Source organism: Candoia aspera, chromosome 7 (genome assembly GCF_035149785.1).
Source record: "Candoia aspera isolate rCanAsp1 chromosome 7, rCanAsp1.hap2, whole genome shotgun sequence".
In the NCBI taxonomy this organism is placed as follows: domain Eukaryota; kingdom Metazoa; phylum Chordata; class Lepidosauria; order Squamata; family Boidae; genus Candoia; species Candoia aspera.
In genome coordinates this window covers 62177608-62205525 of record NC_086159.1, presented here as the reverse complement: position 1 = coordinate 62205525, position 27918 = coordinate 62177608, and the positions used below count along the sequence as shown (strand labels likewise).

The window sequence follows — 27918 nt, the reverse complement described above, 5'->3', positions numbered from 1 at the left end:
GCTCACCTGCAGGTCCTGGATATCTCCTTCAACCATTTAATATACAGAAGTAGTAAATAAGTAGATAGGTGTTTAGGTATCTATTAAACGATTCCTGTCTCTCAGTGGATCTGTGTTTGTGGTTTTAAACATAAAAAGCCATTTGTACTAGAGTGTTCCTTATATGAGGAGAAATCTATTGAAAACATATCATTTAAATTAACCGCTTGTTCTGATAAAGAAATGGTCTGCTTTTTCAACTCAGGCAATGGATGAGCCCTGTCCAGATTCCCTATAAGGACACCCTACCTAAAAAAGACAGAGAGGATCAAGGGGCTCATAAACATATACTAAAGTTCTTTTCATTACAGTTAGGTTTGGAAGTTACTGGATTGGGTGAAATAAACTTAATATTTCACTGCAGTTTTTGTGACAGAAGTTCTATATGGAAAGTTTATTGGCACATGATGAAAGCCAGCAGCTAGTACAATTCAGCAGATGATGAGGTACAGGACAAATAAAAGTTCTGCTTTAATGAGCTCCCCTATAGCTCAAGAAATGTTTGATTTATTCTAAAGAAAGGATACACATTGTACAGTGGAAAAGATCACAAATCAAAAGATGCATTCCCCCACTACTTAAAATGCTTCAAATCTAAAAAAAAATGATGAAATCAATTACATGTTATGCTAGCTATAGACTAAACAGTTTCATATGCTTTGATTATTGTTAATCATTTAATCCATTATGAATGTAGGAGACGATTTACATTACAATCAATACTTTACCTGGAAATTGTCCATGAGTGAATGGGCATTTAATCCAGATGTTGTGCTCAGTTGCAAACTAAAAAGGGTTTTAAAAAATTAACATTCAATTTTTGTTAACCAGACTGAATTTGCCATTGCAATGAACTGAAGCGAAATGTTGAATGGGTTGAATTTCTGAATTTCTGCAGAATCTGTCCTATCAGGCAGAATGGCAGTGCTGCTTTTAGGGTTAGAAGGCCAAAGAAATAATAGAGCAACTGTGGGTGCAATCCTAGAGTAAGCCCACTGAACCCATACAGATCAACTTTTAAACAAATGTCCATAGGATTAAACTGTGAAACTCTTCCTTGATATTTTAATTAAAGGTAGGAGGAATAATAGATCTTGTAACAATTATGATTGTTTGTCATATTCAAATTTATGATTTATATCCATTCTTGCCATATCTAGCTTTCTGACACACATCAGCTGGGTTCATCGACCATGCTGTGTGAAAACTTTCCAAAATGATCTGAGTAGTGATAATTTGATACAAATTAGCCATTGCCCTTTGCAAAACCATGGTTTATGGTGTAGTGTATTGTGTGAACCAATTGTGGTTTATTCAATAAATTGTCTTTAAAAAATCACTGTTTGTGACAATGGGTGACCCAGGCCATACAGTTGGATACCTCTTTCTACAACAACTTTTTTGTATAATTAGCAATCTGGGTCAATGGAAGGGTTTGCATTATAGTCCCGCTTCTTCCTTCCAAGTTGTCTCTGAAAGGTGATCACACTTAATGTACGTGGCACTAAACATCTTTTTACACTTGTCATGTACATTTGTACAGATCAAGCAGCATTAGCTATTGAAATGGGTTCCCAAAGGATGGGAAGATGAGACATGGGAAGAAGAGATCTTTTGTTGAAATGTCAGAGTAGGTGACAAGTTACTGAAATTCTTTGTGCTTGTCTTGATAAAGGGGGAAGTCATTTCTTTATAAATCTTTTTTCTTTATATTTTTTCCTTTTCTTTTTCTCTGCACTTTTTCTTTTTTCTTTTCATATTTTTCTTAGTTTGTATCAGTTTTTATCTTTATATTTTTAAACTTTAATTAACATTGTTATATAAAAAAAGACACTTATGCTCATTTCAGTGGAGGATTGCCCCCACCATTACCACAGACACACAACTCAAATGCCAAGTTCAAAAAAGAGACTCTCCTCATGACTCCTGGTGGGATAAAGTTCCCCACCACATTGGCTAAAATACCAGTTTCACACTCCACCAGAAGAAACAAGTGGCATTAAAAAAAAAACACCCTGGATTTTGAATGCAGTACACATATTTAATATCACATCCTACAGAATTTGGTTCTTAGACAAGGTTTCTGTCAGTACCCCAAAGAAAATGTGGTCTGATCCATTGTGTTTTAAGGCGTCCTAGATCCAGGATCAAAATGTTTATAAGTTGAGCTGTGGAACTTCTTTCAATCTTCCACAAAAATAAGATTTTTCTTTTCTTTTTATAGTGCAGCTTATTCAATGTCACTGTGTTTAGAACTGCACTTTAGAATCCTGGTAAATCAAATTAAATCATGCAATTAAATTAATCAGAATATCCATATTTTTCTACAACTTCTAAACTGTCGGTACTTTAGTAACATTGAACAATAAGGAAGACAAGATGAGGGAAAATAACTATTTTTGGCTTGCACACTAGAAAAGGCCATAACTGCCAAACCAAATCAAATCTTTATTACAGTCATAGACCAGCACAAAAGTCATAACCTCTCAGTTAGATGTGGTAACTGGACAAATGTACAAGTTACATTTATAATGTAATGTATAACAATACCTTCATGCAAAGCCGTGGATGTGTATCAACTCGGGAATATTTCACCTGATTGAGAAAAGATTGTTAGATTATTAGCCAACCCTGAAAAGACAAACATCAGAACAAGAACATTCTATGAGATTTTCATGATATATCATGTACAATGAATGCAGTTGAAGGGGAAAATCAATGTCTGCTGGCCCTAGTCCATGTCTGCATTTGTCTCCACAACTCCTCCACCCACACTGCAACTATTCTGTACTTGAACATGAACGTTAGATTTCCAATGAGTATTGGAGGCTATGTTATCAGATCTCTGCTAAGAGTAGGAACTGTAAAATAAATCTCTGGGGCTAGGGAAGGAATGGGAGTATCTCAAAACATTCTTAACAATGAGCAGAGAGATATGTTAGGGTTAGTCTTTCAGACTTGCCTTCTGGGAAAATAAGGTTCTCAAGATGCTACCTTAATGAATTCACTAATAAATGAGTGCTAGGCTTTGGTCCTCATTTGGTTTTGAAGAATCTATATAATACCCTCATATCTGCCTGACAATAAACCTAGTTACTCATTGTGACTCTTTATTTCTGGTTGTGCTTTGCTCTTAGGGGACAGACAGGACTCTTAACTATGGCATCCTTAACAGATGACCATTTCATAGCCTGTTTAAATAACTCAAGGAATAAGCACCCCCAGGGTAAACTATGTCACTACAAATTAGCCCCCCTGCCCATTGGGAACTTTCTCCTAATAAATAGTTAAAATTTGGAACAACAGAGACATTTGTTATATCACTTATGCACCAGAGGTGTGAGGCATGAAAAAGCAGATGCTACGTTGACTAGTAATGCCTAAGAATTGCAGTATGGATGCCATTGGGGTATTCTTCTCCTTTTAAATGATCTGCATTCACAGCAATAGAGTGTACTTCTCTGTATCATCACTTCCTTGAAAGCCCCCCTTCCTTGTCATATTATCCTGTTTCTGTCATTTCAGAAAGTGATATCTAAAGAGGAAACTTGAGTTGGAGAGCCCAGAACTGCTGCAGAAAAGGGCCTATTTATTCCTGCAACATGATAAGGCAAGCCAAAAAAAAGCTTCCTCTTCAGGATCAAGGAATACATGTTTTCATACAGTCACACAGGCATTTATGAAGCATTGATATAAAGTAGGAGTCTTTGTGGAGAGCTCAGAATTCTTGTGAGCATGTGGAGCATTTTTGAAAAGTGGAGGAGAAGGAAAGTGCTTTGGTTACTCTATGCTCGTAACAGTGATAATTCTTCCGTTACCATGCAGATTTTCATTTTAAAAAATCAACAGAATGAAAAATGGTGGATTTTCTGAGATCCACCTGTCCTATATCTTGACTCACCCTCTCCAAAGTTCATAAGACACACGATATGTTAACTGTGCAGAGAATGTAATATACATTTGTGAAAAGCTTCTCTATTACTGATGTTTATTCAGATATGTTTCTGCCTTATCAATTTATGTTTGCATACAAATCACACCAATTCAAAATCTTTGGCAATGCTTTTATTAGTGCCAGTTTTGTGAAAGAGAAATAGCACTGGCTGTATGTGTGCCTTGATTCAGATGTTGCTCAGTATGCACGTCAAAGAATATAATGCAGAAGCTTCACCGTTTACAACAGGACATCTCTGTGTTCCAAATTTTAGAGAAACAGGAGATGTGTCAAAGGGGATGTACTGCATATTTACAACCTAGAGCAATCCTGGGTTTTCCTTTTTTTTCCCCCTCTTTTGGTTTGCAGAAGGATGGATTGGAGTGTGCATTTTTGGCTTTATAAGTGACTCGAATATCAGAAAGATAGGCCTAAATAGATTTGTCCTCTGATTTTATTTGTATGGCCTATTGAGCACTCTAGAAGGCTTAATTATAGAACGTGACAATTTAAAATATTGTCTAGTAAATCTGGCTAAAATGGTTCAATGGAACTGAAGTTTCATGCAACTCAGAAACTTTCATGACAGCCAGTAGTGTGACAACATCTGGGCAACAAGGCTGCCCCCTATGTAGCGAACATTTTTTTATTATTATTGCTTACTTTCTCTGTAGCAATATTGACAGTGTTCTCTAGATCAACACACTGATCATTAGTCTTCATCAGTTGACAAAGGCTGACTGTAACATGAACAGGACAGGCAGCTTCCCAAGCCAGTGTTTGTGTGGCAGGTTCATAAACAATATTATCCCACAGGGTCTTAGTATCTAAGACAAAGAAATGAGGAGGACAAAGAGTATAAAAATAAGTTCCTCTAACATTCAGAATGATCTGAATCACTTTCCCCAATTGCTGCTATACTAAATGCCAATCATGCAGGATAATATAGGATGGAGAGAGAGATGGTTTCACTGAGCTACCATATCTGAGTTTTAAAAAAATCCTGATGAACTCAGGAGGGCATCAAATAATCAAGAGTTTTCTATATCTTTGCTGCCATCCAGTACCCTTCTAGATTTTTGCAGCAAAGATGTGATAGCCCTGATCTGAACTGTGTGAAGCATGAGCCTAGTCAATTCTTGCAGTGTAAAAAAGAACTATGCACTCTACTTGTCACTTGTGGGTCTCATCACTAGTACTGTTAAAACATAGATCAGAGTTTTTCTTCTGTGTAGTAGTTTGGGATCATGCAATGGATTCTCCCCCCCCTTAAATCTCTTGCTTCATGCTCCGAGTGCATTCCTGCCCAATGATCAAGGCTCATGGGAGTTGAAATGCTACAATTGGGAGGGAGGGTCCACCACAGAAAATCAATAAGCACCCAAAATTTGTAAGGCAGAATAGCCCAAGAACGTTGATGTTGATCATTATCAGTCTTATGGAAACACTTAGCCCATGTCCATGAAGTTAAAAAGGGAAACGGATGTCAAAGCACATGCAAGTCTTGCCCCCCCCCCCACATCTGTTTCCTCACCTGCTCAATTTCTACACTTCTGGGCTGGTGGAGTAATGTCCAAACAAGACTTCAACTCATGTTTGCTTGAACATCAATAGAAACCTCCACAAACTCAGGAACATTGTTTGGTCAGATCTTGTTGTTCAATAGTAGAGGTGGAACTTGCTATTTAATCTTAATGGGAACAAGCTACTCTCTCCCATAGAAATAAACCATTGAGGTTCAATTTTAGAGTAAAGAGCAAGAAATCTATTCTGAATTATGGAATATAAAGGCAATTCTGCAGTTTCCCTTCACGAGCAGTCACACCTTTGACCATGAAGTCTCAACTAAATTGCACAGTATTGACCAAGGCAGAAAAGGTTTAAGAATCCTTGAGTTGCATTGCAGCCTGTCAGGCCGTATTTCTAATTTTAGCAGATTTGCCAGAAAAAAAAATAGCTTTTTTGTTATAATCACCAAGAGTTTGAAACCCATATCAAATAATGTTGCAGAATTCATTCATTTTGTTATAAGGTATGTTTATAACAGTTATAGAGTGGGGGGGGGGGTTGCTTTTTTGTTTTTTGTTTTACTTTTCTTTCCATGTATACAAGACTGGATCAAGGCCAGCTGATGCCCTAAGCAGAGCCCAGCAATGGTGCCCCTCGATGGAAAAGAAGCTCTGACTCCATGAAATGGGAACAAATGTGATATCTGATGACACCTTCAAACCAAACTTTTAAGGTTTAGCCACTCACCGTGCCAAAGAAAACTTTTTTTAGCAGTGCAAACACAGCAGATAAAGACAGACACAAAAAATCTGACTGAAGTCAAGTGTGGCAGTGAAAGAATCAAGGGCATGATAGCTAGGAGACAGAACTGTGGTGTCCCCTACCCTTGGTGACCTAAGCACATGCTTATTTGCATAATGGTTAATCCAGACAATTTTGGAAGCAAATTTCATGTAACCCAAGGCACACCTGAGTTTTTTTCAGAGTTAATATCTACTACTACTGTTACACATTTTATTATGCCTGCACTATGACAGCTGTGAGTCTTAGTAAGCCTAGTCTGATTTAGCAAACTTTATCATCAGTGGTAAAAAATAGACATAAAGCTATATTGTTTATTATCATGGCTCACCCTTAAATATCACACTTCAAGCTGCTGACTCCAAATAGTACATTTTGTTCCCTCTTTATAAGCTTATACAAATCACAGCATAAGAGATAAGAATCTTTCTGTTACATGCTAAGTCGGTTTAGACAAGCAGATACTGAGAGCCCTTGTAGCTAAAAAAAAAAAATCAGTCCACAATGAAAACATGGTTGGTGAATCATCAGAATACCATCATTCTGGTTAAATATATATTTTAATTTATTGTGTCAACTTTATTTGAGTGACAGTGGAAAGGGGGTGTAAATACAGTCTACAGTATTTCCTATCTGGACATTCATTTATTTTCAGGAATATATATGCCACTCAGTTCCAAAAACATTTTACAAGTAGTGTAAAAATGGTACAGAAATAAGACTGAAAGAATTAAAAAAGTATCAGCTCACCGATCCAATCATGTCTTCCTAGATGTACTGGCTACTGCACAGTGGAGAATCACCCTATCATCAGTCCCCAGATGTTTTCCAGAAGACCCAGGTCTTGGTAGCTTTCTGAATGCCAACAGGATTAGTGCTGACCTGCCTCCAGGTACAGCACTATTCCAAAGGAGAGGGGCAGGGCAGCTCTCTGAAGCCACACTTTTGTGGTCACAGATGATGGGAATCCCTCAAAGATGGAATTCAGAGGTCCATGCTTGGTCTTATGGATGGGCAGAGACCACTGGGACAAGAGAGTCCTGCAAATATCCAGGGCCTGACCCATGCAGGGCTTTAACTATAACAACCAGCATCTTGACCACCAGTGCAACTCTCTCAGTAGTGGTGTTACCCTGGCAAACTGAAAACTCATCATAAAGATGTTTCAGATTATATCACTTCACTGGCTTTAGTGAGACTCCATAAATAATATTATTAGGGCAATAACATGCCCTAAACGTTTTCTTAAGCATACATAATATGCTTAAGAATAGTTAGCATCAGCCTTGTGCATGGTGGCTTTGATTCGTCTCAGCAAAGCACTTCGTGTTATTCCACAGCCTTGACTAACAGTTGGAAGAAGCTTGTAGCTATTGGAAGGGCCAGCTGAGGATGCAGAGGATGCCCCTAGAGAAGAGCCAGGGTCTCCTGTCCTGTGTGGACCATTTCAGCACTTGCTGCTACTCCCTATTTGGCATCTGTGATGGGAGACTTCATTCTGCCTCTCTTAAGGCCTGCCCGAAATCCCCAATGACTCATTGTCCTTTGAAATAGCTCATTCTCATTGCTTTGCTTTTCTGAAAGGTAACAAGATGAGTACTGTACTTCTATTTTTAATCCTGTGAGCAAAAAGGTAGCTTGGAGTGGGTGTACCATATCTGGGCTGCATAACCCTGGATGACCACAAGAAGGCAGCAGAGAGGCAACGTTTTTTTAAACTCTTTGCTCCCATCTGGCGGTCATCAGGATTTTTGCAGCCCAGACGTGGTACGACTATCTTGAAGGGACAAACAACCTGTCATGAGTAAGGATGGCGAGCAGGGGGCTCCCATCCAGGCTGTAAAGCGCATGCGTAGTACTGAGGAATTAGGTATCCATTCAAAGAGACACAGATCGGGCCCAATTAGCCTTTGGGGTTTATATGTCTGGGTTTTTCCCACGCTTCTTCAGTTTGTTAGGATTGATGTCCTAACAGCCAGGAACCACGCTGAGACAAGGAATAGGTCTCTAGTGTTTTATTACAGCTACATAACAGAAAATCCTAACAAACTGAAGAAGCGTGGGAAAAACCCAGACATATAAACCCCAAAGGTTAATTGGGCCCGATCTGTGTCTCTTTGAATGGATACCTAATTCCTCAGTACTACGCATGCGCTTTACAGCCTGGATGGGAGCCCCCTGCTCGCCATCCTTACTCATGACACAACCCGAATGGAGAGATTAATCACTCCTTCCTATTGTCCGTTCTTCTGCCCCACTGAAAATCTCCAGTACTTGTTTCAAACTCACCACATCTACACATACAAACAGAATTTCAGGGAAAATATACAGAGTTTTCTCTAAGGTGTATTTTGGTCCTTAGCTATAGATTTTATAAATTATGCACACTCTGCGCTATCACAGTTCAAGATGGTTTTGTCAGCAGTCTCTTTCAAAGCCATTCCCATACCAGTTGTTTCATTTCTACTCTATTGTATTTCAAGTTAATATAAATCCTGCAGTTCTGCTCACTGGCCCAGGAGAAAAGGAGGATAAACACAGAATATAATGCTATATTGAGATATATATATATATATATATATATAAATAAACTGATGTTACATGGTCCATGGTATCATACTAATATGACATATTTGCATTTGACCTGAGTCCATGGCCTTCCCTACAATTAGATCAGAATGATCAGAATGTTATGTGCCTGTTTTGGTAATAGTAGCTGAAATGCTGAGATTTTTTCAAATTTCCCATTATTAGACAAATAAGCAAGTCAAGTTTTGTTTGTTTTTATAGTGCTCACTCCAAAATTCTTACGGTTGAACAAGCAAATGTAGGTACGCACCTGTAGAAAAGAAATCAGATTTATTTATTTGTTTATTTTACAATTTGTGTGTGCTGCCCACTCAAATGACTCAAGTAACAGATTATTTAGGGGGGAAAGCCAATTATGTGTGACATTATTCTTCCCACCCATTAGCATACAGTATGTTTCTGAAATAGCTTAGTCACCCCTCAGAAAAAGCAGGAAGCACATTTCACTTGCCATTCTTAAATGGGCACAACTGCATTCTTCGTGCATCTAAAATCGCTGGCCATGCCTGTAATCCAAACATGAATCCATTAGTTCAAATGACCATCAGTTTTAAATTGATTTTCAATCAAGTATTGCCTGTATGACACCTCCTATGTGGCCTTTCTCCTAAGGTATATTATGGAGTAACTCAAATAACATAAATGTATAATAGGCAAGAATAAGCCAGAAATAAAATATCAGTCATTCTCTGGAAAAGACCTAAATAAAATAAATTTCACTATTCATAAACATACAAATGATGATGTAGGCATTTTTTGGAATTATTAAATATTGAAAACTGGATGTAATACTAATGCCAAACTATTCTGAGATGATAGTTACATGTGCGTCTTTGGGGAGAGGGGTGGTTTCCATTTATGATTAGCCCTCTGCCATAAGTAATGATTCCAGAGCTGTCTGCAGGGCATGGTCAAAAATGTCAAGATGGTGGCCACAATGGCATAATCAAACTGCTGCCTGATTTTTAAGTATGTTGACCAAACCCTGTAGATGCCCCTTAACAGGCAATTGGAGAATTCCTGTATATTGAGCTAGTTCACATATCAAACTACATTTACCTCAATACACAGACAAGGCAGCAGTTGGCTGTACTGTAAAGAAGCAGATTTCACCAAGTCCTTTCCCTGAATCTGAAATAAAAAAAACAGCAGGTGGTAGGTCAAACATTTTTGCACAGAGAGGAGAGTTTCAGAAAGTTGTATATGCCTATGCAAATCTCCAGTCATTTTTATGTTCCACACAGTGGTGCTTCAAGCTGGCTCAAGATGATTTCTTGAGCATTTTAAGCTTAATATTCCAAAACTTTTCAGTTAGCTATGGATCATTCCAGAGTCATGGTAAGATTAAGGCTGTCTTCTGATTTATTCAAAGTAAATCTGTACATATATTTAGATTGCAGTGATTACTTGGGAAGGAGGAAAATGCTTCTGCAGTTGTGCCAAAGCCAGTTTTGGCAAGGGCATGCAATCTTCGATAGCTGCACTTGCTCCACTTTCTTTACAACAGCTACAGCCCCTTAAATCCCTTTACACAGCCACAACAGCATCCTCCAAATGCAACTCCGATTTTAGTTACCAGTTGTTTTGAGGCAAGAAACACAGGAAAACCATAGTGTAATTCTAAAGCAGACTCAGAACAGTTTTGGAATGAAGAACCCAACTTCTCATTCAAAAGAGATGGAGAGAAATCCTAGTCTACTTGTAAGGATCCATTCACCCCATTACATGTTTGAACCCCAATTACACACCTCAGCCTCCTTCTCAAATTAAATGCACTCCAACCTCCAAAGGATTGCCCATCTTTGCTTTCCACAATGGTAGTTATATGTATTTGCATATACTTTCTTTAGCATTAGACTAAAAATTAAAAGCAGATAAATAATATAATTCAAAATTAATAGGGGTCAACCTAACATTTACTGACATAAGAACATGCCAAGACATCTACTAGATGACTCCAAGGGCCTATCTAGTTCATCATTATGTTCCAATATTGACCATAAGATTACCTATGGGAAATCCATAAGTAGGACACAAAAACATTACTGGGGGGAGGAGAAATTGTTGGAGGTTCCTAATTGCACACAGTCCTGAAAAAGTTAATCTTCTCCTTCTCAATTAGGAGAAAAGGGGTGAAGTTCTCAGTTGAAGATCTGGTTGAGGAAAGAAGATTTCTGTAGGAATCCTTAAGAAGTTGGAAGGAAGGAAGGAAGGAAGGAAGGAAGGAAGGAAATAGAGGACAGAGAGATGGAAACAGAGCCTCCTACTGTCTTTGAGAAGAGTTTCCAGTGTAAGGGAAAAGGTGAGTTAGGTTTGTGGTGATTATGTTTTCTTTCTGTGTGTGTTTCATTGGTTACTTGCTAACATTTTTGCTGCTCAAGATGCCTAGTATTCTAAATTCCCCTCTTTACTGATTAGAGATTAAATAGACAAGGTTAACACCTGAGAAGATCTTATTCCAGTCTAGTCTTCCATCCTATTTAAATTTCCAGCACCAAGCAACATTTGTTAGCGTCTACTGTATCTTGTTCTGTTAACTTTCTTACCTTAATGTTTTTATTGTTTATGCTTGATAGCACAACCATATCTTCAATATTTCTTAGCCTTGTTAATGCAACAGCTATTCATTTCTATGAATTTGAAAAGCAAGGCATTAAGGAAGAGGGCACTTTTGATCTATCCAATCTAGTGATTTAGGGAATCAGTAGTGGCAACTATTAGAAGAAGAGGCCTGCTGCACCAGGGGTGTTCTCTGACTTTCTCTATGTCCTCAGCTGGAATAAGGACCAGTCTTGGCAATCCAAAGAAAAGGAAGAATGAAAGCCGGAATGATCAGGGATTTTTTTGTTCTCTGCTATTGACCTTAATCCACAGCTTTCATAACTAATAGCTACAAATGGTCTTACCTATTATGAACTAATCTAAGCCTCTTTTAAAGCTGCATAAGTTGGCAGCCACCACTATATATTTTGGTAGCTACAAAATTGTATAGTTTGACTATGAGTTAAGTGAAGAAATGCTTCCTTTCATTTTTCCTGTATCACCTTGCCTTAAGTTTTATTGATGATCCCAATCTGATACTCCAAAAGACAGAAACATTTCCCTCTATAATATCTCAGCATCATGAGTAATTTTATGTGCCTCTTTTCTTGTATTTTATTATTCTGAATACAGCTGTCTTTTAGGCATTCTTTCTTATTCATAATATTTAGCAAAGATCTAAATGATTTCCAACATAGCACCAAGATCCAGATCACACTAGGAATGTGAATTTTCCTTTTCCCCATCCCTAATTTATCAAATTTGTGTGCCACCCAACTCCCAACAAGTCCTATCCTATATCCTATCCCATATACTTTTCCACCAACTTTCATAAAATGGCATTCTTTTATATAAACTCTTTATAGTGCAACAGGTCCAAATCTTATCATTTGCATTTAGAAGTCCTTGAAATTTTTGTTCATCTAACTTCTCATGATTAGATGTCCTCAAATACTGGAGGGAATGGGAGAAGAAAACAGAAAAAGATGGAAGAAAGAAAGGCTTAGGAAAAAAGAGAAAACAGTAATTTTTAAGAACATGTATTTCTGTTCATCCTGGAACCCCCATGGAATTATGTTATCCTTTAAATGCCTTCAGCAACGTAAGAAATTCTATTTTTTTTGTTAGTTGAACTAATTTCATAAAACATTTTCTGCCCCTTTCAAGCACTTACCAAAGTGACGGGTCCCACATCTTCACATACAAATCTTTGGTGACATAAACGGACGTAATAGTCTGTGTTTTGGACATCTGAAATATTCACTGAAATGGTTTTTCTTGTTCTGTCTACATAATAAGCCATTTTGCTCACTGAAATTTACAACAAAGCAAAAACTGTGATTGTACTGATTAATGTTTGCATTTTCTGTAGCCAAGAATTATTGTGTATCAATAAGGGTCAAGATGATTGATGACTTTAAATTACATTTGCAATATCAGTATCATTTGTGTAGGAAATTTGATTTCGGTCATTATTAAAATATCGGTCTACAATTTTATGCAAATTTTTCTGGAAGTATTGAGGAGTAAATATAAATAAAATTAAATATAACATCAGCTGTCAACTCTTAATCTGACATGAAATGTCTCTGAGGCTGTAGGTGAAAGATGGCTTTCATAGCAAGCCTATATATGTTCAATCAGAGTAAGTCCCTTAGTGGTCACTATTAAGTAAAGTACTGTAAACCACATGCATTTTTGTAATAATTACTGTACATGTGTGTCTGTGTGCACACGTGCCTTTGAGTCAGTGTTACTCCTGGCAACTGCCTGGACAGGTCCCTGCAGTTTTCTTGACAACATCTTTCAGAAGTGGTTTGCCTTTGCCTTCTTCTTCCTAGGGCTGAGAGAGAGTGACTGGCCCAAGGTCACCCAGCTGGCTTCATACCTAAAGCAGGTCTAGAATCACCATCTCCTTGTCTCCAGCCATGTGCCTTAAACCACTACACCAAACTAGCATCATCATCATCATCATCATCATCATCATTATTGCCTTTGAGTCAGTTGCTGACTCCTGGCGACTGCCTGGACAGTGTCTCTGAAGTTTTCTTGGCAAGGTTTCTTGGAAATGGTTTGCTATTGCCTCCTTCTTAAGGTTGAGAGAGAGTGACTGGCCCAAGGTCACCCAGCTGGCTTTGTGCCTAAAGTGGGACTAGTACTCATGGTTTCTAGCCTGATGCCTTTAACCACTACACCAAACTGGCTCTCCAATAATTACATACAGGTTTTTAATCACATTTATTTTTGACAAGGAAGCTGAAAAACTCTAGATCCCTAATCTCAAGAAATACACATGGAACCATCTTTTTGTAGCCATTGCTCTCTTCCCCATTTGGTAAAAGAAGAGACACATCAGAGCTGGAAGCCAGCTAAACTTAGGGTGAAAAGTACAACAAAGCTCAGATCAGAAAACCAGGTAGCTGGTCTAGGCACTTCCATATTCCAGCTGGACAGATTGCTCCATTGTTCTCCTGTTACTGGCTAGAAGGAAACTACAACCAGATACCAACAATTTATGTGCATTTGTATGACACATATAAATATAATAACCATAACCTTCAGCTCTTATTTAGTTGTGACAGGCTCTAGTTTACCAAATCACTTCTAAATTAGCACAAACTGTAGTTACCCATTTGATTAATGGAATTTTAACACCTTTTGGCATGGATGTTATTTAAATCAGGCAACAATTGGTCCATAACTCTCCCCTTTGAATCTTAAAAATGGGGAATGTGGGTGCTATAATGGCTAGTTGTAGAAAGAAGAATCTGGTTTTATGCCTGCAAGACTATATGGAAGGTAGAACCTCCTCAAAACAAATTGCCCCTGGCTTTGCAGACAGGCATTTAGGGTGTTGGTGGAGAATTCACCAACTCAAGGAGAATTTCTGCTGGAGAAAGGAGATGGGAGATCTTGTACTAGAAAGTCTCCCATTCACATTATTTTTAGAGAAATGGGACCCAACCTCAATATACAGTTTTTCTCTTGTGCTCCCTGATTTTCTTAGCCAGTTGTGCTACATCTGCATTCTCATTGTGTCCCACTTCTGGACCTCTTGATTCAACTTCAGGTGACCAGCCTCAGAAGAAAAAGAAGAATTTAAAAACTGGTTTTCAGGAATCAGGCTGAATTTGGTAGATAATACTCATATGTTCTTGTTAATGAAATATTTAGTAGACTACTAAATATGCTACTGCTTTAGACCTCTGAACCAACTTACCAAAACAATCTGGAATATTTTTCCCCACATCATTGTTTCTGCAGTCTGCAAAATATACAACAGATTTTCAATTTGTTTATTTTATTACGATGAGCCCTTAAGAAAATAAAGCAGCAGATGTCTTAAGTCAGTGGAAACCCTGTAATAGCAGACAGATTGCAAATATTTAAGTGATTCAGATATGATATAAATAGGGGATTTCAGCTGCAGTGACAACCAGGAGAGGAGAAAATTTCCTCAAATATAATTATGTTCCTACAGTCTTTCTGCTTCTGGGTATATGTGTGTGAGACAGAAAGAGAGAGACTAGATTCACACACTATGCTAAGTCATCATGTGATTTCTTTGGTTTTGGAGTAGTGTGTTCTGTGAACCTAATGATGTGGCTTATTTAAGCCATTATAGAATCATGTCTTAGTATGATTGTGAACCTATGAGGGAGGGAGGAATGAATTTGCATAATTTTGTAGGTTCACATGGAAACACATTATTCACTTATTCTGATAACAATATGTGTATTTGTTCATTTGAAATACATACATACAATGCTGTTTGGCACATCATTCTCTCCCCAGATGGTTATTCTGTAAATCTATTATCATAAATTTGCTACTAAAGGTGAAATTGCCAACTACATCATGCTGTAATTAGATTTTGGAAGTCTGCATATACTCAGAATTTAAGAATGGAACAAAAGCTCATTCAGACTTTGCATGTCATGTTTGTGACTTTGAATCTGATATAAAAGTGCATGGGAATATATGTGTATGTGTGTTGTGTGATTGACTGACTGACTGACTGACTGACTGACTGACTGACAGATGGATAGATAGATGATCACAGTAAGTCTGCTTTTTATTCTAATTTCTTTTTTTCCTCCTCTGCTTTCAACTTTTGTTACTTGTCTTCAAGTAAGCCTGAAGCAATTTTGCAACATGCCTTTTGGCTTCTCAACCATAATGCTATGCTGTGATGTGGTTTGCTTATTTGTAGCTTATGGTAACCAAACCCAGCTCATGAAAAAGGCCATGATTTGTTTTCAGGCAAGAAATCATAATTTGAAAACAGGGTCTATTGATGACATACTGAACCTTGCTTTTTCATACTAATGTTCTAAACTCAGCTTTTTGGTTTGGTTCAGTTACTTTCCATGCACTGCTGTAGCTGCCCATTATTAGGACACAGGCAGGAAGCAAGAGTGGTTACAAAACAAATCTCTTGCTCTGATGTAACTTTTTCTGAGCTAGTATTTCATTCTTCCTGGTAACTAGTTGTTCTACATCACTGTCTTTTTTTTTTAAAGACTGAGCAACAAGATGAAAAGCAAAGGGAGAATTTAAGTACCATGAAATTCTCAGAAGCCATGCTACAGAACTGCATGACTAAAGCACCAGCTCAGGTCAGTATACATTTGCATTTTATGGACTTGCAAAAGGTATGATAAATGTTCATCCGTTTCTGTGATTTTGATTTCACAGAATCATAGGGTTGGAAGGGACCTCAGAAGTCCCTTCTACTCCCATTTCCTACCAAGGGCAGGAATCCTCAGACCATCCCAGACAAATGGCTGTCCAACTTTTGCTTGAAAACCTCCAGTGATTATACACACACAGCTGGTAAGAAGCCAGGCTGTTCTACCAGTTAATAACTTTCAGTCAGCAATTTTTTTCTTATTTTGAGTTTGGATCTCTCTCTGTAAAGCTTCCACCAATTGGTTCTTGACCTATCCTTGGGAACTACAGAGAATAAAACCATACAGTCTTCCCTGTGACAGTCCTTCAAGTATTTCAAGATGCTACCATGTCTCCCTTCTTTGCCTTAACCATTCTTCATAGCTTTTAGCCTCCAAACTCCTCACTATCTTTGCTGTTCTTTTCTGCACTCTTTCCAGGTCCTCAGCATCCTTCTTGTATTGTGGTGACCAAAAGTGGACACAATATTCCAGGTGCAATCTGACCAATGTAACATAGAGTGAAATTATCACTTCCCATGATCTTGACATTATACTTCTGTTGAGGCAGCCCAAGGTTGCATTGGCTGTTTTGCAGCACAGTGCTGGCTCATGGTAATTTGTGGATGCCCAAATCCTTTCATGGGGATTTATCTTGTACCTGTCCATCGAGTTTTTCCTACCTAAGTACTGAACTTTCTCACCATCGAACAGCATTTTGTTGGATAGATGTTCAAATCTATGAAGATTCTTTTGAACCTTGAGCTGTCTTTTGAGGTGTTACCCAGCTTTGTGTCATCTGCAAAATTGCTAAGCATCCTATCTCCTTGTCTGTCATTTATAAAAATGTTGAAGAGCCCTGGACCCAGGACAGAACCCTGAGTTACCCCACTGCATCTCTCTCTCTCTTCCTCTGTGTACACATAGATCCATTAAGGACTATGCATTGGGTACAGTCATTCAACCAACTGCAAATCTATTGGTAGTGGGACCACCCATCCCACATTGTTCCTCTTTATCAAGCAGGAAGCTACTGTCAACTTTATCAAATGCTTTACTGTAATCTAGATAGACTACATGCCAGCAATACATTGGTTTACTAATACAATCAATTTGTCAAAAAAACCAATAAATTCCTCTGGCACAATCTATTTTCAGTAAACCAGTACTTACTTCTAGCAATCACCTTATTCCTTTCTAAGTGCCTTCAAATCCATTACTTCATTTTTCTGTGCCAGCACTGCTGGCTGCCAGCCAACAAGATAGCAAGCTGGATGCCAGCCATAGCCCAGCGATATGCAAGCTGAGGCAGAACTTTTAGATGACCCCTTTTTACCAATATGTTAAGACAGCAACTGTAAACATAGTTACAGGCTTGGCACAAGTCAAGACCAGGAATCCAATAAACAAGTGACAAATCCAAGGGACAAGAGACACAGTGAAGTGGAATCCACAGCTCTAAGCATGGCATGGCAAGGTAAACACAACTGAGCTGAGGCTTGAAAAGTTGTTCTCAGCATCTGCTCCCAGGGAGTGAGGCCAATAAATCAGCCATGCTGAGCCTCTTTTCAACACACAGCTGGGGCAGTTTACTCCTCAGCATTGGCAATTATGTTGGCTTCCTTCTTGGCAGACCTCTCAGATCTACAGAGATCTCTGTTGTGGAATCTTTATCACACACCTCTGCTTAGGACTGGGTGGTTGAACTTGAGAACCTGAGAGGCTATCGGTGGGTGCAGGCAAGGTGTCCTGGGGGCTTAATGGACCTGCTTCAACCAGAAAAGAGTCATTGGCTTCACCACTACTGGCATCACCTATGCCAAGACTATTCTGCTTAGATGCCCCTGATTCTACTTCCTCCCCATCCTCCTCATCAGAGGATAGGTCTAGCAGGGCCATAACATGAATAATCTTTTCTAGGATTTTCTTAGGTGTTGATGTCAAGCTGATTGGTCTATATTTTCCAGGCTCCACTTTTTCCTCTTTTTAAAAGATTGTCAGCAATTCAGTCTCCAGACACTTCTCCTTTACTGTAGAAGTTCTCAAAGATTACAGAGGGTGGTTCTGTGTGATGGAATGGAAGGGTGGCCTTGGAAGATGGGAAACAATTAGATAAAAGAGAAGGAAGTCTGCAACTAAGTAACAGACAAAGAAAGAAAGTTAGAAATAAGTTTTCACCCTTGGTGTCACATATTTTATTTTATTTATTTATTTATTTATTTATTTATTTATATTTCAAATTTCTATCTCTGCCCATCTCTCCCGAAAAGGAGGCAGGTATAATTATTCTTCATGTATAATGCACCCCCCTCCCCTTTTGTTGGGTCTGTTGCTTTGAACAAAATATACCCTTGTAGTAATATATTCCAATCATAAGTTCCATCCCACCAAGTTTCAGTAATACCAACAATGTCATATTTGCTTCTGCACACTAGGACTTCAAGTTCTTCCTGTTTGTTCCCTGTGCTGTGTGCACTGATGTACAAGTATCCAAGCCTTTTAGTACTGCCCTCCTTAGGTTTAGTTGCTGCATCTCTTGGTGTATTCCTGAGCACCTTTTCCTTCTTACCACGTCCTTCTTTGTTTATAAGGTTTACTGTTTTGGGGTTTATGCTTTGACTATGGTTCTGGATACTGGTCTCCCTCCCATTTCAGATTCAGTTTAAAGCCTGCCAGATGATCTGAGCAAGATGTTTTCTAAACACATTCTTTTCAGTCTTTGTAAGATGCACCCCATCTCTCACCAGAAGTTTTTCCTGCACATAGTATAGACCATGGTCCAGGAATACAATGTTTTCTCAATGACACTATTCCATAAACCAAAAGTCCACCTCCAGAATTTTCTTCCTTCCTTCCTTGGGTCATGACATTCAATTGGAAATACAGTTGAAAACACCTCCTGAGCTCCAACCTTTTTTGTCTTCCTGCTCTTCCCTCATTGATATCATGTCTGGTCAGTAAATTGCTGACTCCAGTCTTCTCAGCAACGAGTCATCCATCATCACCACTTGTCTCTTCCTCTTTGGGATGGCCACTGGATTCCTCACCTCTGTGGAAGCCCAAGCTTCCCTCCTTCCCATCCCTAGAACACTGGACAAAAACCTTCTCCAGAAGTCTGTGAGTCATCCTCCAGGAAGAGGTTTACAATATTCTTTTCCTGCTTATGATTTCCAGAGATCTTTCTGAGAAATTGCTAAGTCCTTCCTGGAGGCAATTAAATTATTGCTCATTGTATAAAAGCCAGTGTTGTGGGTAGGTGGTACAACTGTGCTGTTACTGTTGCAAAGACAAAATGTGGATTGGAGGAAGTGAAAGATCAGAAGGACCATAATAGGTGGAGGACAAAGACAAGTGTATCTTCCTTTTCTCCACAACCAGTCAGATGTGTGCTTCCTAACTATAGGAACAGACCCCAACAGGGCAAAGTGCATTTAAGTTCTTAATGAGAAAAAGTCTCTTTTCCTCCTTTATTGGCTGGGCCTCATCTCAGTGAGATGCTCTAGGCTGCAGAATGAGAAACTCCAGATGTGCAAGTTGACACATCCAGCAATTCCAGAAGCTGGGAGATAAGCAGTGTGCTAGCAGAAGCCTTTTTCAGCAGTGGGAACTGCTAGATGAAGCCTCAAATCCGAGGTGAAGCAAAGAAAAGCAGCCACTTTGATTTTAGAAGCTGGGAGTAGGGAGCACGTTGCTCTGTGAAACAGCTCTTGGGACTTCGCATAAACCTTCACGGAAGCAAAGCATCCCGTCCAAATTCTGCACAACCTTTAACAGCTATTTCAAAAAGCAGTATTGTATATCCAAATAAACTGAAAAACTATAGGAAAAATAAATGGCAATTTGTTTTTATTTTCACCAAATGCATGTTATATAGTCATGGGAATAAATGTTTGAGCTATCAAGTTTTTAAGATCACAGGTTTTTAAAATCACAGAGCAATACTACTTAAGCACAAGATAATTGCTCGGCTACTGCTATAAAAATAAGATGGACACCCTAAAGTTTAGAAGTAGAAATCTGCTTGATTAAAGGTTAATTTTTTTCTTCTTATTGAATTGACATGAAGCCCTACATTGAACATGGAGGTAACTTGATTTTTCCTGGTAAACTACAAGTTGTTCTTCATGTGCCATAGGGATTTCTGGTACAACTGTTAGTGTAACATCAACTTTTAGATCACAAAGTACTCTTGTCACAACTAAATAAGTCCCTCCAGTGGGAGGAGATGGGTGGTGCCAAATTTGATAAATAAATAAATAACAACCACCTAACTCAATATCCTGATCCTAAGACAAGGTCTAAAGAACAGTGACATTTGCTTTTTAGCATGTACGTTCAAGACCTTTTAGGGTTACAGCTCTGATTTGTGAAAACTACTAATTTTGTGTCAGCATCATTTTCATTTTTGTATTAGCATTTTAATATTAGCATTTTAGTATTAGCATAAACATGCAAGTACACACACCTGCATGCATGTACACACATAAGATCAATATTTTTAGTGCTTCTTACCTTCAACATAATATTCTTGAGTCTGTTTAACTCCACAGTAATTTGGAAGTGTTGTCATGGTTATGTGGAGATGTTGTCCCTCACTGACTTCAAAGCAATTGAATTGCACTTTCACCTGTTGGGCGTGAGAGGATTTTTCAGTTTATATACAACTTCACAAAGTGAGAACACAAGGAAAAGGTCATTCTACTAAGATTATTTTTCAAGTTTATTAAAGCTATGTGTAGTTTTTATTTTATTTTTCTAACTGAATAATTCTGGCAGATCTAGGGGAGTAATTTCCTAGTTTGCATTTAAATATGTTCTCAGATTCCAAACACTATCCTGTTGCAAGAAATACATGGATAAAATGCCAACTTTACAGAACTCAGTAGGGTTTTGACAATTGGGACTATCCAGCAATCTGCTTGAGATTGTGGGAGTTCTGATATTCTGCCATCCAGTGAAGATCCAGGGGGCAGATCCAGTCCCTCCATTGAAGAAAATGTGATTGGACACATGAGCAAGAACCCTGATTGCATCTTTTATTAAACTCGGAGATTTGGATTATGATAAAATAGTACTATTTCTACTATATAAATTTATTGATGCTAAGATAAGAAATATTGACATGGGAAGGTATATCCTTATAGCTTCTATAACTTAAACTGGGACCCCAACTGTTAACCCAGGAACAAGCCATAAAGAATAGAGGAGGATTTACTTCAAAGTAACACATGTAAAAGATAATGCTGCTTTGCAACATTGGCTCTGATTTTGCTTTGTTTGCAGGAAACTGGCCATATGTAATCACTGTTGGCCTTGGATCTAGGTTTATATTTCTTGTTCCCCCATGCATCACAAGATGAATCTAATCAATTCAGCTGGCCCAGATGAGCATCAGGATATAGAGGTAGACCAATAGCATCTACCTTGTTTGATTGAGGAAATTTTCAAACTTCTTTCCATAAATCAACATGAAGCTCAAAGTATTTTCAGGACATGCAAACGTTTCTGGAAAATCCCTAGAAGTCCTTTCTATAGTAATATTTCCTAACCATAAAACTATATTCATTGCTTTTTTTAAAAAAAGAAGAAGTCTATAAATGTATATTGCCAAATCAAGATTTCAGGAATCGGCAGGGTAGCTGGAACTTCTGCCCTTTTGAAACAAGAGAGGGGCATTCAATATCTTCTGTGAAAGTGTAAAATGAGTAGTGTGGGATGTGATTAAGTTTCTTGGGAACAATAGCTTTATTCGTCTTTTTAAGGATATTCTTTTAAATAAATCCATCTGGGAGCAATGGCATGCAATATCCTTAGCCCACACATAGTCATTATGGTAATTTTTGTAACACAGTGCAAACATAAACCTAATATCCTCTGAGAGAGACATTAATCAGGGGAACAAATGGGAACAAATATGAGCAATTCTTTCTCCTTTTGTACTAGTGCTGGAGATCCCATTTTAAATAGTTTAAATACTTTCAATCTCATTTCGGCCAGGCAACCACTGTAATACTGGGGAAAATAAACCAAAATGCAAGAACTGTGTAGAGTGGATAGATATCTTATAATGCAAAAATAACTTCCAGAGCCAACACAGGACACTGGAAGCCATGATGATGGCAAAATAATGTCACACATGTCATATGTCATTGCATAATGATATGAACTGTGTCACTGGCATAACTATGTCACAGTACAGTTAACATTTTTTCCTTCTCAACTCCTCCCATGGGCCTCACACGGGCCAATCTTCACAGCCCTCATTCTCCAGTTCCCCTTGGCATGATCCATTCCTCCCTTCCAATCTACAGCATTGGTGGCAGTGGGGCATTTGCAGGGATGAACCAACAATTGAAGTATTTAACTATCTCCTTCCCTGCAAAGCTACTTCTTTCGCTTTGCCCCTGACGAACTAGGCAATGCTGTAGATGTCTTGTCCCAGTGCCTGAAGGCTGTGGGTGTCTGGATGGGAAACAACAGGCTTCAACTGAACCCTGGCAAGACTAGGAGGAGTATGTTATGGGTCCCATCTGCTAAAGAGTTCCATCTGATGGAAAAGACGGTGTGTCTTTTCTGCTGTGGTTCCCACCCTCTGGAACATCATTCCCCCCCAAAGGTGAAGTTAGCCCCATCCCTGTTAGCCTTTCAGAAGAACTTGAAAACATGGTTTTTCCAGTAGCCTTGTTTTTCTCCGGGAATCTTGCTTTTATTTATATTTCTAAGGTTTTTTAAACAGCTATAACATTATTTTAAGTGTTGGTTGTACACCACCTAGAGTCACGTTCAGTAAGATGGGCTGCCTTATAAATTTATTAAATAAACAAACAAAACTTGATTTGTCTGCAGTCTCAGTGATAGTTGACAGATAAAAATACAAGGGGACAGTCTGCAAGAGAAGATCCATGAACCTTCCTATCTGTAATGGTCTGAGGGAATGACTGGGAGATAGGAAGAAGAGCCGCAGCCTAGACAACAGTCAGATAAGAGAAATCTGACTCTGAAGGACGGGTGGGGTTGGAAAAAGCATATCAGAAGGGACTCTCCTTAGTTTTCAAGACAGTGAAAATAAGAGAGAAGTACTTTCAGACTTGCAAGATTCTGTTACTGTAACCTTAATAAAGGCAGTGTTAGTACTCATGGTTGGTACTTTTTGATTGGACTACCTCAAAGGGCTGACACCATCCAATACTGCTCTGCAAATAACCTCATAGCATTATAAAATAAAATGAGAAACTGGAAACCTCAGATTTACTTTTCTACATACAATTTTGCCCTATCAGTGTAAAAGAAAAAAAAAATCACTTCCAGACCTTCCATTCAGAGCCACAATATCACCCTCTTCCTAGACTACTTAATCTTAGCTTTTCCTCCAAGATTTCAACTCTCTAATAAAATGACAGAAACTACTAAAATCTTTTACCTTCTTTCCCTCAGGTTGGGAATGTACACCCCTGGAAATCTTCACGTTCACACACTGAGATTTTTGAGTAGCCATCAGGAGATAACAAATTCGCACACCATGAATATTTTCTGAAAACAGTGAGGAAACACATGCAAATTCAGAACTCAAACAAATATGAGGGGAGGGAATTATTACCCATATCCAACAGATTATTATGAAAGAGAAAATTAAAACTTCATGAATGAATCATAGAGATAAAAAGCCCACTGGATCAAATAGCACAATAGCTTGGCCTTTCAGAACCTCTAGACTAACCACAGATGAGCCACTTCACTTTTGAAAGTTGTAAGTGCTCCTCAATCAAAGTCCTACCAAACAAAATGTGTGAGAAAATAGCAATATTTGCCACTTTTAATTCTACTTTCATGGAGCAAAAATGTATTAGTAACCAATGCCTTTAAACGCCAATCCAGCTTGAGCAAATCTGGATTTGGTTGATTAGAAATATGACTCTCCTACTTTCAAATCTCCTTTCTTTATCTCCACTAAAATTTCTACTAGAAAAGAGTTTTTCATTAAATACCTATATGGCATAATGTTATCTTCATGCAAGCTAGGAATATTGATTTACAGTTGCTTGGTACAGGCTGCACAAAAAGAAGTATGTTTGTTTTCTTTGATACAGCTAGCTTTCTTGATTTCTCTCCAGTTGCATTCACTTAATTTTAAACAGAAGTTTCTTAATGAGTATCTGGGGTTTGGAGGCATACTTAAGCACCCAAGGAATATTCACCTGTAGTACTGAGCTGAAACTCGCTCTGTTGAACTTCATATTGCTTCAGGGCTTTCCAGCAAGTGTTGCAAATTGCCTTACTAATGCAACTACAAGATGGCAGCACAGAGATACAAAAAAAAAAAAACCCTAACCCTTTGCTGCTATCTAGTGATCATCCATATTCTTGCAATTCAGATTTGGTAGTGCAACATGCTAGCACTATCCACCCCCAAGAGAATGCCCTACACCCAAGAGCATCTTGTGTGTGCAAGCCCTGGGCACCCAAAAAAGTATGCACTTTCAAATGGAGCTGCCAGCTCTTTTCCTATATTGTGATGGGAGCCCCATCTGAAAGGATTGTCTCGGGGCCCAAATAAAGCCCTGGGTTTCCCCGTCTGTGTCATCTGCACTGAAGTGGCAGTAGCTCTCCAGGGATTTGGACATGAGTTTTTCCCAGATCTACCTAGAGAACTAGAAGCAGAGCTGGGATTTTCTGCACATGCTCTTCCACTGAACAAGAGCCTGCAGTTATTATCCAGATTCCCTAACAAATCCTCTGACTTACCATCAAGTTGCAGGTTTCCCTTGACACTTAAGTGGAGAGAGCACTGCCTGTGATCTTCACATAGCATTGTAGTTCCAAGCTTCATGTTTTTCAGATTGGCTGGAGAAAGGGAAGCAGGCGCAGGACGGCAGAAACTGCTCATAACCCCAGCTGTGAAGATACCAAATATGTGTGCATATGTGCCTCTGTGTAAAAAACAAACTTGAGATGGCTAAATAATATCTTAAACCATGGAAGGAAAACTCAACAGATGGTCATATGATTATCCCTCATACACCAATAGGTAGGGTAAGAGAGACGCTCACTAGTCAAACAGTACACTGTAGACAGCTACTTCAGTCACATCCTCTGCTAGTTGTATAATCCATCAGCACATATGGTACTTTCACACAAAGGAGGATTTTGGACCAATCAAGAGGAAGGAACTGTACATGCATCAGCCATAATGCCTTTGGGCCAATTTAGGTTCTGACCAAATATGACAATACTGGGTAAGATATCTTATATATGCACTGGCCACAGGCCAATAGCCAGGGGGGAAACCCACTCCTATGCCAATTCATTTTGTGTATTTGTGTATGATTTCAAGTCATTCTTGACTCCTGGTGACTGCCTGGACAAGTCCCTGCAGTTTTCTTGGCCACATTATCATTGCCTTCTTCCAAGGGCTGAGAGAGACTGGCCCAAAGACACCCAGACGGCTAAGGGAAGACTAGAACACATGGTCTCTTGGTTTCTAGCCTGGTGCCTTTAACCATTACACCAGACTGACTCTTAATCAATCAATCAATCAATCAATCAGATGCATTCTCAAGTCACAAAATTGCACTTGGGAAAAGACCCACTGGTTAAATGCTTCCTCAAAAAATGAAGAACCAGAACAACAAATTTGGGATGTAGTAAAATTCTATGTATAGAATTGTAGTTGCTCCCTGAGTGAGATGGGCAGAGACTGAATTTGAAGTATAAATAAATAAATATAAATAAAAATGGTTTTTAAATATGACTGAATTGTACAGAAGATTTTTTAGACAGGAAGGTATTCTAGACATCAAAACATATTCCCACAGTTTAATCAACAATTCTTCCGTAGAGGAGAAGAATGAACTTTTCCAATGAAAACCGAAAATTCTTGCAGCTATTATCATATACAATGCCAGTTCAGTATATTTTGAAGGAATGTGTGGTTTGGTAAAATTTAATAGAAATATCTCAAGTTGAAATGGAATTACAACTTTCAAAATTCATTCCATTCTATAATAAATTAATTTCCAGTACTGTTGAGCTTTACCACATTTGGAAGAAAGATCCAATCTGTTCATTGCATTTCCAGCATTTGGGGGGAAAGGAGCTATTCATTTTAGCAGTCATGACTACAATAATATATTAACAATAAAACATCTTGTACTGATTCTCTCTGACATTCAAAATGAACTTAATATTCTTCTTCCATTGAAATTCCCACTGCTCCATCTCTATAACAATATATTTGATTGCTATTCAGATGTTGTATCCATTTAATTATGCAGCCAAAATAAAAGCTAAGAGACACTAGGAGATGGTTTGTAGTGAATAGAGATGAACCCTGTTCCACCTTGCTTCCCCACCAGCTCCTCTCAGCTGACTTTCAGGTGACAGGCACTGGGCAACATCTGCCACACTTGGTGGAAGAAGAGGCCTACCCAGTAAAGCTAGACCTCATTCCGTTTCATAGATCAGCACTGTCAGTTTAGCCATCAGATAAAATCTGTCTCCCCTCCCAGTTCCAGTCCCATTCCCAACCCACAGTAGGAAGAGTGGTGGGTGGATGTTTTTCCCATCAGCAGGTGATGCCATTGAGGAGGAAATGAAACTAGGGAGTCCACCAATCCCTTTTCTTAACATTAAATATGTATAAACAGCACCACTGAGTGGCCTCATTGCAGAGACAGAATAGGGCTCAGCAACTGAGACAGAGCAGTCTGTGCCAGCATACTTTTCTGCTGACTCAGGGACTGGAGGAATGCACGTTCAAGTGGTCATGAGCAAAAGCCCTCAGAGAGACAATAAAAAAATATAAACAAAAGTGAAGGGTACAATAAAAGCTGAGAAAGAACAACTTACTCTAATAAAAACATAGTCCATGTTTTGAAGAATCTTTTACAAGAATTGATAATTTCTATAATCTGTTTATGTGCTTGTCTTTATTCACTTGATTCCCCAGACATTTCCTGTGCTCGAATAGTACAGCTAATACACCACAGGTCACAACCAATGAAGAAAAAGAAAATGATATCCATCTTCTTGAATATACCAGGCAGAATACCAAGTCTACTGTGTGTTAACAAAGTGATTTTAAGTGGTGATAGTTACTGAAGACACATACACACACACACAAACATATCATATCACACCGTTCAGGAAAGGGGTGGGCCAAATCATTCTAAATTGTATCTGAACTGAATATTTGGCCTATAACAAGAGGCCAAATATATAGGCAAATGGAGTTGGAACATCCAGCATCTGATAGCTTACTACTGGTGATGGATGTCAGGATGTATACGTAAATTCAGTAACTTTTGGAGCTCCATATATTCTCCATCTCTGGTCTAGAACGTTCATCCATTCCAAAAATTCTGTTTCATGCTGGTTTTGATAGCTATTCATACAACAATTTCCATCCAGAAAAGTTGGTGTAGAAAAAGCAAACCATTAACATATGACAAATGAGAATGCCCATGATTGTTCATCTGTAATGCTCACGTAGGTACCGATATTTTCTTTAAGGGACAACTGGGTGATGAAATCAAAATCCTTGTGCAGAAGCTTTCTTGTTTAGTTTTCATGGAGGGGTGATAACACATTTTGCAGTCTGAGAATCAAGCCTTATTTTTAAAAAGTTCTTATGAGACACAAACCTACTATTTAGACCTTCCACATGAAAGCATACATCCTGACATGACCCAAGACCTTTGAGGAAGATCCACAAATAGGAGGGGAATTTCAAAACATTTAATGAGATTTTAGTCTGATTAGTCATTGAAAAGTTTGCTTTCCTTAACTTAAGAACAATGAAAATGTAGTACTTACTAGAAGATTGATGTTTGCAATGAA

The 27918-nt window shown here is 38.5% G+C and overlaps 1 protein-coding gene across 1 annotated transcript; it reads right to left on the bottom strand.

Annotated features, from left to right (window-relative positions):
- Nucleotides 1-240: 240 nt before the first annotated feature.
- IL17REL (interleukin 17 receptor E like) lies at nt 241-27918 on the bottom strand. Its single transcript, XM_063309351.1, has 11 exons — nt 27895-27918; nt 24826-24975; nt 23504-23613; nt 20596-20710; nt 14634-14678; nt 12588-12724; nt 9932-10003; nt 9324-9378; nt 4637-4800; nt 2590-2634; nt 241-288 (listed from the first exon to the last, which is right to left on the bottom strand). Exons 2-11 carry the CDS (start codon nt 24965-24967, stop codon nt 241-243), a joined length of 933 nt encoding a protein of 310 aa, XP_063165421.1. The 5' UTR covers nt 24968-24975; nt 27895-27918.

Excerpts from the sequence above, each read along its gene's own strand:
- IL17REL (XM_063309351.1), bottom strand. The coding sequence starts at position 24,967 with ATGAGCAGTTTCTGCCGTCCTGCGCCTGCTTCCCTTTCTCCAGCCAAT. Across the intron at positions 20,711-23,503 it reads CCCAACCTGAGGGAAAGAAG|GTGAAAGTGCAATTCAATTG; the intron begins GTAAAAGATTTT and ends CACGCCCAACAG. Across the intron at positions 2,635-4,636 it reads TCAATATTGCTACAGAGAAA|GTGAAATATTCCCGAGTTGA; the intron begins GTAAGCAATAAT and ends TTTCTCAATCAG.